The sequence below is a fragment of the Crocodylus porosus genome, unplaced genomic scaffold (assembly GCF_001723895.1).
Source record: "Crocodylus porosus isolate Cpor-Errol unplaced genomic scaffold, CroPor_comp1, whole genome shotgun sequence".
In the NCBI taxonomy this organism is placed as follows: Eukaryota; Metazoa; Chordata; order Crocodylia; family Crocodylidae; genus Crocodylus; species Crocodylus porosus.
The window spans coordinates 43,044,142-43,056,232 of record NW_017728907.1 but is presented as its reverse complement, the minus strand read 5'-3'; the positions used below and the strand labels follow the sequence as shown (position 1 = coordinate 43,056,232).

Below are 12,091 nucleotides of genomic sequence, written 5' to 3'. Positions count from 1 at the left end.
AAGTCCAGGAAGACTATGTCCACTGCTACCCCTGCATCTAATGATCTGGTGATCTGATCATAGAAGGCTACCAGTGGTGGCTGCTGCATGGGTCCCTGGCCACAGGTATGCTGTCCCCACTTTGACCTGACAACATTAGTGGCCTGCCATTTCTGCAAGGACAAGGTGATTCCATGCCTTCCAGGACTGTCCTCAGCAACTTCTTAGGCACACTAGACTTGAACTTCTCCAAAACTATCTTCTCTATCCCATACTGAATGGCCAAAGGAAGCATGATTTGCCTAGTCAATTTGCTGCTGGGCCGGGCCATGATGGTGACTCTGAAAAGTTGCTGAAACCAGCTTGCAGGAGCCAGCTCCAATGATACCTTCCAAATTTCCACTTCCTGGTCCCTATGTGTGTCACATTTGAATTTGGATACTTCACCTTGCAACAAAATCTGGACCAATTTCTACTGAGGGGGCCTTCTGCAAGAGGGAAGACAGACAGCTGATCCTATGAGAGTAGCCCTGTGAGAAGCACAAGGAAGAGGGTTTGAAGCTCCAGTGACATGGGTTTTTTGCTACTAAAAAGTGTTTTGTGCTCAGCCCCCTAAGAGGGGCACACATCTTTCCATTTTCACTATTTGTGTTAATATTTGTAGAATAAAGATTTTTTTTTTTTTTAAATCAAAAATCTCTCTCAGGCTCATCTCAGCCAATCAATGTTCGATATCTGCCCTGAACTATCCAGTCATGCTAGGGAGGACTAAAGTGTGCTTCTCAGAGAAGCAGGAATACAGTGATATCTCCAGTCTTTCAGGATATTTATTTTGGAGATGAAGAAGTGAAAAAGCATAGGAAACAGATGAAAAAAAATTTTAAAGTACAAGAATATTTGCCATTGGCATATGCTACAACGTACCTTCAGTTACCTACATTTGTTTTCTTATTCCATGAAAAGCATGAACATCCCTCCCTACTCTACATCCCAAGTACCTTTTTAAATAGGAATAGCCCATTCAACTGGTCGTCTAACATTTAACTTTTAGGAATTTAAGCCACTTTAATATGAGTATCCATCACTCATTTTAGTCAAGTGTTAAACTAAGAAACTGAAAATGTGAATCTGACACGCATGTGCTGACATCCCTGCTTTATGGTTTAGAAATGTAGTCTACATATGCTAGGCACATCAAGAGACTGAACAGCGCCTACATGAGATGTCTGCATAAGATTCTGAAAATAAAGTGGGAAGACAGAATACCAAACATAGAGGTACTGGAGCATGCAGTGCTGACACACTTAGAAACCACTATCAAGAACAGGAGGCTGCAAAAGATCAGCCATGTCAGGAGACTGGGAAGAGACCGTATCCCCAAGAATATTTTGTATAACAAGATTCAGGATGGCTCTGTAAAGTGAAGTCACCTTCTATGGCAATACCACGATCTGTGCAAAAATTATATGAAGTGGTCTGACATCACCATATAAAGCTAGGAGACGCGTGCAGAATCCTGCCCAGTCTGGAGGGAACATCTGGCATTGGGTGCAGCTCAACATGAAGTGGCTTTGATCCAGAGGATGGAAAAAGTGAGAAAGAAAAAAGCAGCAGGCTGTAAGCTTGGACCAACTCAGGCAACATATGGATCTGTGAAACTTGTAACAAGCTGTGTCACTCTTGAATTGGGCTTGGTCAGCACAAATGGATTAATCAGGCATCTGAATAGACCTCTTACATGTACATAATGATCCAGAGGATCAACAGTTGCTTAAACTAGGAAGGTTAATTATCCAAGGTAATGAAGCCAAGATACCTTTACATTGCCATATTGTGAATCTACTTCCCGCTACTGCTCACAGATGAAAAGGCCATGCATAATGTTGACTGTTACTTCCCATTCTCAAATATCTCTTCTTGAAAAAAGGAAGTACTCAAACTGGCTAGGCAAGAGTTCTTACCTGAGCTTAAGAGAAGCTGAAAAGGTTTGGATATCTTAAACACTGCATATTCCCCATCTCCAAAATACAGGATTTCTTCTTCCCCTTAGTATTTATTTCCCTCTGAGTTCACTTTAAAGGGATTCAAACAAAAAAGCAACTGAGGTCCCAGGATCCCAAGACCTTCAGTTTCTCTGTCAAAACTGGCAGCTCTAAGTTCAGTCAGGGCTAAGACATCTACAGAAGGAAGCCTTTGAAGTTAGCTTGGCTCAGACTGAAAATGTTCTAAGAGGAGAAAATGGGGATTTAAAAGACGAAAAAGGAAAAACTTTGCTCTGCTCACAAATATTTACTACTTCAATGCAAATATAGGGAGAAAGCTTTTTCTTTTGCTTTGTTGATTTCTCTCTTCATAGAAGGCTCAGCCCAAGACAGGGAAGATTTCAGGAGCTTTGCTAAATATCATGGCTGGTGCTGAAGGTAAAATTGTCCCTTCTGATCTGGTAGCAGTTACGCTGGGTCCACGTGCGTCTCTAAAATAAGACTAACAATTAAGCAGCCATGTAATGAAAGGACAAAATTCCACAAAATAACAAGGTTAAAGCAGAGAGAAGAAACCTCAAGTAATCTGCCATCTGTATGATCTCAAGAGGTAATTTTGTTTTATTACATGGATGCATCTTTGTTATTCACTACCTGTCATGAATACCCAGCATTAAATAATAGCTCTTACCAGTATGAATTAGTTAAACATACAGACTCTAGCAAAAACTCCCAGTTGATCAATAGACACCAAACAGGACACAACTCTGCCTTTACAATAAATGCAAAACCTGTCAATAGATTTTCACTGCAACCCTAATCAACACCCCTCACAATGCTGCCATCACAATCCTACACGTCTACCCTAAACTGTGGTACAATCTCATCAACTACACCAAATGCCCTCATGGAAACTATTTGGGGGAGACCAGACAAAAACCACATTCCAGAATGAACAACAGAAAAAAATATAGGGGCAGACACACAAGAACACAGGGAAGAGACTTTCCAAAGAACAACCGTTCCCTTCCTGACCTCACAATCCTCATGCTCAAGGAATATTTATAAAAACAAAGTCAGGCCTGGGAAGAAAAATCCATAACGTTACTGAACACTAACAATCAAGAACTAAACACGGACATTGACTTTATGGCTCACTGCAAATCAATTGCAATGACTTCTGATCCCTGCTAATCTCTCTACACTCCACAAATGATAAGGACTCTCTCTTCCTTCTTGAATGGTCTTGCTCTTACACTAAACAGAATCATAGGAAAAGTGGAACTGAAAGGGACCTCACAAGGTCATCCAGCCAGCCTACTACTCAAGGCAGGATTACCCCTGATTAAACCATCCCAGCCAAGTGTCTATTCTGCTCTTGAAAATTTCCAGGGCTGGAGATGCCACAACTTTTCTAGGCATCCTGTTCCAATGTTTGACCACTCTCATGTTCAGAAAGTTCTTCCTACTTCCCAATCTAAATTTTCCCTGCTGAAGTTTAAAGGCAATACTTCTATCCTTCCCCCTACAGCCACAAAGAAAAGCTCATCATCACCCTCCCTGTAATCATCCTTCAGGTGTAGGTTTCCCTCACTTTATGCAGGTTCTGTATGTGTGAATTTGCTCTTATACAATGACCCTTTTTATATCAAGAACTCATTATATGCAAGGTAAATTTACTCCTATGCAATCAGCTACTTTGTGCGGTGCATTGTGGGAGTGATGCACACCAAAATACAGTCTCCTGTGTGCATCTGTTCTCCTCGCTCATTGTCTGTAACACGTGTTTCTGTAGCTGCCATCCTCATTATGGCTTCTAAGCATCCCGCTACCTTATCTCCTACCCCTCTCTGCTGTTGGTGAGTACCAAAATTGTCTTGTAAAAAATGGCAGAAACAGGTCTAGGGGTCAGTACAGTCGAGGTCTTGGAACGTATCCCTATTTGTTGCATTGTAAAGTGGGCTCCCTTTATGTGAATTCAAGTTATGCATCATTTTCCAGGAACATATGTACAAAATAAAGTGAGGGAAACCTGTATTTGAAGACTGTTATCAAATTTTCTCTCCTCCCCCTGACCCTCAGTCTTCACTTCTCCAAATTAAAACAACCCTAATCCTTCCAACCTTTCCTCATAAGTCTTGGTTTCCAGGCCTCTACTCATTTTTGTTCCTCCCCACTGAACTCTGCTGGACCCTAACCTGCTTATCCTTTCTACTGCCTCTCTCATCTTCCAGTTACTTATGTTACTGGTTCTTGGCTCCTATTTGACAGACTCTCCCCGTTCCTTAAGCAGACTGTTTTTGAATACATATGAAGTTACACAGAAGCCATTACTCTGTCTGATACTTAGTTCAAGCTATGTCTGATTCTCTCAAACCTGAGGAAGAGTACCTTGTACCCAAATGCTTGTCTAAATTATCTCATAAATATACAGTGGTCTAATAAAAGACATGATCCAAACAAATTCCTACCCCTCTCATATTTCTGGATCATCACAGCTACAACATCACTACAGCAGGAAAAACTTGTTACGCTACTGGAGGCAGAAAAGGAGTCGCATCTTGCAAAAAGGCTTCAATGCCTTGTACAGAGTCAAGGACTGAGAAGAGACATGGGAAAATACCGCACTCCAACAGGAGCAATGGACACCTGGGGCAGAAACACAAGCACTCTGGTCAGTTAATGAGTTGTAACAGTGGTTAACAACCCCTTCCCCCCCCCCCACACACACCTCCTTACCTACCCTCCCACTTAAAAAAGAGTTAGGGAGCTCCTCCATGACTTTCTTGAATGTGATGGCACCCAAGTTGAGAACTGCTGTTGTACTGCTTTGGCTTACCAGGCAACTCCTTATTAAATTACTAATTTATTGGACTCTTAACATTTTCCTTTTCTCACAACAGCACGAGATGGCAGCTGTGCAACTGCTGGCTTCTGTCCATATTTATGTAAAAAAAACAAAAAAGGACATCCCCCCCTGCAACAACCCCCTTCCCTCCCCACCTGCCAACAAGTTTGATTTTTCTGTCACTTACACAAGAAATTCTCAATTAGCTGCAACAGAATAACCCCTGATGGAATAGCCATGTTACTAACACAGCAGAATAAACTGCTATTCTTCTTTTTCCCTTTGCGAAAGACTCCGGTCAATAATGGGATTGTTGTGAGGGGAAGAAAGGTAAACTACTGAATTAAATTAATGCAAATTGATCTGATGTGCCCTAGCTTATATAATACATTTTTCATCTCTTGGATTTACAGAAAGTAAGAGGTTGTGAACTCTTTAAAAAGACATATTGTGTCTGAGTGCCGTAATGAACACTGTTTTTGTTTTTAAACGTAAGCATGGGAACACAATGTGCCCTGTCAACGTATCAGTATTCTCCTGTCCTTATGCCACTGGTCCTGAACAAGGGCGCTGCCAACCGTGCAGCCAGCTACTTTTGAAGATGGTGATTTTTCAAGATACAGCATTGTTTTTCCATATAGCTCACGTCCTTTTCTCCATCAAAAACATTTATGTTTCCGATTCTTCTCAAAGGGGGAAGAAGGGGGGCAAGGTGGGACCAGCACACACTAGATTAATGGTTATCAACCTTTTTGGACTCAAGGCATTCCCCAGTAGACTAAAGACAGCCCTCCATAGCTGTTGGGAATTGAGTGGCACCCAATTTCAAAATCTAATTTATATATTACACAAGGGCTGGGCAGTCCGTGCAGGGAATTGTCCAGGCAGGGACAAGCTTGACTTATCTGTTTGGTTCACCAATTTATCTCCTCACGCCTCACTGACCTCCTCGTATCTCGTGTTACCTTTCAAACAGTCTGGTGGCACCCCATCTCGACTGTAGTGATTCTCAACCCATGGACACTTGACAATTATTTTTTTAAATCTCTCTCGTATGCTTCAGCAACTAGCCTCATACAAACATTAAGTCTCTCCTGGGAGGGTCACTGTTCTCCCAGGAAAAGTCAGGTGTGTACAGATGTTCAGGCTTTTTCTGCCACAATAAAAATGGCCACTTCAGGAGAAAAATAACCAGGGAATAACCAAGAGAGTTTGTCCTTGGAAAGAGCAAATGTTTGTACATGCTATAGGTCTAAACACTATATGAGAATTCCCAAAGTAAGTTAAAGAAGAATTTACCTAGCTGCTAATAGGGGCATATCCCTTAATCCCCTCTACAGATCAAAAGGAAATAAATAAATTTTCAGGCCAGACAGGTTGACTATAATCATCTAATCTCATCTCCTCCTTAACCCAAACAACTCATAAAGGGGTTAACACACACATGCACATCCTTACCTTATGGATATGTGAGAATGGGTAGCAAGGGAGCATCTGGATTATTTTAGGAAGGGCTTTAGTCAAATAGAGAATGAAAATTAAATTACAATAAATTTAGAACTGTAAGATGTATTTTTTTCTTTCTAGATGCAAGCCTTTGTTCATACTATAAAAAAAATGTTTTCAACTACGTGGCTCAACATGTTCTATACTGCAAACAGTCATTTGCATGTACCATGTGGAAAAAAAATATTTATATTTGTATACCAGTTACAGTTCCATTCCATTTTTCCTGCTGGAAGAAAGCATCACATAATATTGTAAGGTCTTTTAGCAAAAGGTGTAACAGAGAACCAAATACAATACAAATCAGTCATTTTGTACATGCTCCCAATAGATGGCAACAGAAGACCAAAAATAAAACTAACTCAGTGCACTGGCTAATCCATGCTGAAGTTATACCCATTTCAATAATTTCTCAACAGATTCTACCCTACAAAAACTTGTAAATGAATAACTTCACTCACATGAGTTAGCCCATTCCAACAATGGGATTACTGAGATGAGTAAAGCATGAAGGAACAAATGTTCACAGGACTGAAGCCACAGAAAACTTGGCAGAATTTTCTGTGTGTATAGCAAGCTAATCAATAGTTTGACTCAGAGCTAAAATGACAGAGAAAATGGTTACTAGTTGCAATACAAGGTTTAATAGGCAGCATACGAGAAATGTATGCTGCCTATTAAACAAGAAATTGCATGAAGGAAAGTGAAATTATGTGGTTTACACACAAAAAAATGGACACTTTTACTTTTGGTCATACTGTGATACCTGCAAGTACTTGCCACATATTTGAAAAAATTCTCATTTCTTTAGTTAAGGAGTCACCTATAAATCCCCATATTTTGCACACTGGTCACCTTAACTATCAACCCTATATCATTATGCAGTATGAAATTGTCTAAGAACTAAATAAGTGCTTAAGATTTTATACACAAGAATTTTCACAAACCTATTTTTTTTTTTTTAATTGCCACAAATTTTCAGTTTAAACTGAAAACTGGAAGCCCTGTTCCAAAAGGACAAAAATGATGGCTCAATTTGACTTTGATTTACCCGGCAAAAAGATCATCTTTATATGTTGAATAATATGCATACACACATCATACTTCTAAAACAGCATGCAATTTAGAGCTTCAAAAAGCTTGATTTCAGAGCTGCCTTTCTGTGGTTACTTCCAGTATTTTTTATTTTAAAATAAAGCTTTCAAATTCATTGAAGACATAGGGAATCTTCTAGACTTTCAATGAGAAATTAAGCTTCAAAAATGGAAACAAACATACTTTCGCCTTTAAGGGTGCCTGTACACACCACAGGGATTAATCCTCATTAAATTAAACAGGTTTATAAAATTTGAAGTTGTTTATTATGGAGCGTCGCATCAGTGTTTGCACACACTATGTTTTTGAACAAATTAAGCCCAGTTCCCAGCTGGCACTGCAGCAGAATGGAACAGTCCAGCACTGCCCCCCTGGCCCAGGGCCCCCACCCAATCCATGCTCTGCCATGCAGGTGTGGGAGCAGAGAGCCAGCAAATGCCACAAGAAAAAAAAAAAATGAAAATTTGAAAGAGGAAGCAATTCAAAGGGGTAAAACTACAAAAATCTGCAGCACCATCTGGTGGACAAAAAGGCTCATTATACGTCTTTGAGTGCCATTGTGTTTGTACAGAATGAATGGATGGATGCAACGCTTTAATTCATGGGAAGCCAAACTAAACTATGTCCAAGGAGTTGTACTTTAATGCACCAGAAATATTTTTAGAGTCCAGAAAATCCACTCATGCAAACAGTCATGCCACTGCAGCGTAAGAAAGGGCAAAGACAGTGGCATGTACAAACCCCTAAGAAGATGCAATATAATTAGTGTAGACTGGTAGGAGCATTGTTTTCAGTTTTTCTGACAATGCTAAAATCCATTCCAATTTTATGAAAACACCCATGGTCATAATCTCACCTAAGAGTAATTTATTAGTTATAAAATGTCTCAGTCTGCTAAAACCACTGTTTTAGTGGTACTGAGAAGTGGCCTTCATCCAACCACTGACAGCAGGGGGAGAATTCTACCTGCTTACTTGATCCTCTGTCAACAGGAAGTAAATGGAAGTGGGTCCAGGCCCACAACTCCACCCAAAATTTGGAGAGAGTAGGGACGTTTGGGTTGGCTATGGGTGGGAAAGGATGGGCGTAACAGAAAGGAATTCTGTTCCCCTCCGATGTTTATAAATCAGGGTTCCAAAGGGGCACTAATAATTTGTACCAGGGCCAGGCAGTTTGACTCAGGAGTGCAAAAGGCTCATACACCACCACCCCACTCCACCCCATCACATTCTAGACAATGTGAAGAGTCAAAGCGTTAATCTTTAAGACACACCATATATTTATAGAATGCATACCCGCTACAGAAAATGAGAGTACATACTGTTTTATAGGATAAATTACATAAAGGCTCCTCTTACTACTACCTTGGATATATACTGCAAGAAGCCAAATGAACCAAAGCCCCCATACCTGGGGCAGGAGGGGAGGGGAGGTCAAGGGGGGAAAAAAAAATATCAAGCCATACCCGCTTTCCAAGATAACCAAATTAGGATCCAGAGAAATAGTTTCTGTTGTAATTTCCACCTTTCGTACACTACCAAAGAAGTCTGTTATCAGAACATTTTGAGGATCTCGCTGAAAAAGATCAGTCCTGTGTCCAGGTGTAGAAACGCACAAGCTTTTAGGACAAACCCGAAACTGGAAAACAGAATAAATATTTGTATCATTCCCCTCAGACTGACTACATAAATTAAACCCTAGAATTGCCAGAATATTGTCATGGACAAGCATCTATTTCACTAATATCAACTACATGCAATTTTTTCCTGCAGCTATTAAACAGCAATTTAACTGTAATTCTATTTTGTAATAATTATGCATTTTAAAATCTCCTCCTCCTCCTGATGTCCTGTAACTACCATTAACTCTAATGACAAATTAACATTAAAAATGAGTTGCATGCAACTCTCTTGGGTGGATGTAAACCATTAATCAGAATAAATATGCCTCTGAACACAGATGCAGCTATGTTGCTATATAACTTCTGAAAAATAAAGTGAGGTGAGAGTCCTTCAAGTTCAAAGGGAATGAAGCAGGACTAAATAAGTACTTGCTCAGCTTTTGAAAGCTAACAAAAAGGCCATAAAATGCATTAGATTCTTGATAAGAAGTCCAGAGAAGCCACATTTCCAATACTTACTTCATTCAACAGCCTTCAAATTAACTATGAAAAAAATTGCAAATATTAAAGGGTAATTTAGATATGTGAAAGACCCTCTATTTTTAGCTACCGTAGATGTGCCTGCAGTTCCCATAGCAGGCTATCCACAGATCAGTTCCACCACTACACAGAATTTCAATATGCATCACTGATACTTAATGAAAGACAAAAGCCATTAAACAATAACAAGCTTATGTAGGTTTTACTGGTTCCCAAGAAATTCTATATACAAAATATTCCACTGAAGCCTGGTGTTGGAAAAGACTAATTCAATTCAGTATTTTAAGTGGCTAAAAAAATAGCAATTTTACAAATAATACAAGAGATGTGATCCTAGTGGCTTGTGAAAGCAGAAGCACAAAAGGGACAGGAACACATGCATTATTTCTGGACAACCATCATCACGTTACTAGGGTCTCAGATTATGGATAGGGTCCTTATTTCCTGGACCATCACAGACTTTCTTAAATTGATCTCAACAGCTCTGCATTCCTGTTCCAAATATTACACCAGGTTATCATCGAATTTTATATAAGATGTTTCTACAAACTTCTCTTTCTCTCCCTCTCCCCTTTTACTGGCAAAGAATGCTGGGCTAATGCCCAGTCCCTGAAAATTCATTTGATCACAAACACACACAACAGTGCTAAGGTCATAAAGGATATCCAAACTACATGCCAACCAAACCACAGAGAACCACAAATGTAACCCAAGTGCATGATCAGAAGTGCTCTTCCCTGGAGTCAGTAATTCAGAGAAAGAAGTATATACGGATGCTAAAAATGTATACTAGTTACACACACAGAGTTCTGGATGTGACATGAAGCAATATTTTTGTGATGTATATGTATACTAATGTATGTATTACCTTGAATAGTATTTAGATCTATATAGTACTTTTCAGCCCAGGACCTTAGAATTTTTTAAGACTTATTCTTCTAACTGTAAAATGAGGACACTCAAAGAACAAGTGCCCTACCGTGACCACTAATGATTAAATGATTGATCTGCTGTAACTCTTACACCTTTATTCCCAGGTCTCCTTCCACCACTAATCAGTAGATATGGCTGCTTCTTCTAGGACACAAGAAATTTGTAAGCAAATACAGCAAGTGCAGGTAGAAACAGTTATTTAGTGGCAAGAAGGCACTGAAAGGATTCTTCCAGGTACTTGCTGCCTTTAAATAATGACCCAAGCAACTTTTGGTAACAAAGGTCAGTGAAATCTCTCTCTAAACTAGAATCACAGAACATCTAAAAAAATAATTTAAGGGACTGTTATAAAGCTTTTCATACTCCACTGTGGATTCTTTACACAGTATTAATTTGCATGGAGTCTGGAACTCATGTATTTGGTCAAGTTACAAATGTTTCAAAATGCAAGTTTGAGAGGTTTTAAAAAACACACTTTCAGGACCATCAACTATTCTAGTCTCCTTTGTTAGCACACCATCACATGGCTGCTAAACAAAAGACAGGGAAATTTAATCTCCTTAAAAAACTAGAGATGCAAAGAATTCAGCAACATCATCTGATCCTACACAGAGTTTCTGCTCAGTATTCACAAAAGCCTGAAATAACTGCTCACAGATTTAATTTTTGGGTGTACAGTCTGAAACATTAGATGCCAGAATGTCACCTTTCTTCATCAAGACACACATTGTGATGCATCTGCTCCAAAATGCTGTTCTCAATTCTCAAAAGGCCTTGTTGACAGCCTGGCTACACAAGAGGAAAAAAGAGAAAAAACACACAATTGTGATGTTTGCCATAATACAATCAGATGTTGAAAGAAGTTTAACAAAAGGTCTCCTTTTCTTCTCCAAGGACACATACTAAATAAACCAGGCTTCATTAATCAAGCCCATTGGCTTAGCTGTGCAGTTAACTAGGATATACTTCTGGCCACTGTGCTATTATATTGTGAGTTCCAGATTTATTTTTTAAAAGCATGAAAAATTCTGAAGGAGACAGGTGTCCACTTTCCTGAAAGGTATCTTTGTTCTCCCCAGATCAGTATCCTGGACCTGACCATAATACAGCTCACCCAGCATGAGAGAGCTGTATAAAAAAATGGAACAGTTAACTTCAGCCACAACAACAAAAGCAAGGTAGACCACTTTATAAGACCAATTCACAGAACATGCATCAAAGAGGGAAGACTGGTTGTAGGGCATTGATGAATTAAATTCCTGAGGTCATCTTGCCATCATGGGGTCTTTGAGCAAAAGAACCATCAACATCTGTCCTTAACCCCCAGAGAACACAACTTTATAATCTTTAAAAATTTATTAATATATAAAGCATATTTATGCCATTTTTCCATGACAGGCAAGGTTCTTTGAGTAGATGTGATATATTTTATTAGACCAACTAAGTAGATGGGCAAGCTGTTCGAGAAAATTATGCTAGCACACATCCAGGAGGGGCCAGTAGGGGACTGCATGCTTAGGGGCAACCAACATGGGTTCATCAGTGGCAGGTCCTGTCAGACCAACCTGCTGGCCTTTTACGATCAGA

The 12,091-nt window shown here is 39.6% G+C and overlaps 1 protein-coding gene across 4 annotated transcripts in view; it reads right to left on the bottom strand.

Annotated features, from left to right (window-relative positions):
• Window positions 1-12,091, bottom strand: part of PIGK (phosphatidylinositol glycan anchor biosynthesis class K) — a 136,506-nt gene that overhangs the window by 90,772 nt on the left and 33,643 nt on the right. For all 4 annotated transcript variants that reach the window (XM_019531245.1, XM_019531247.1, XM_019531246.1 and 1 more), the window contains exon 9: window positions 8,876-9,048. In XM_019531245.1, the coding sequence (XP_019386790.1) occupies window positions 8,876-9,048 (173 nt within the window). The remainder of the gene's footprint in view (window positions 1-8,875; window positions 9,049-12,091) is intronic.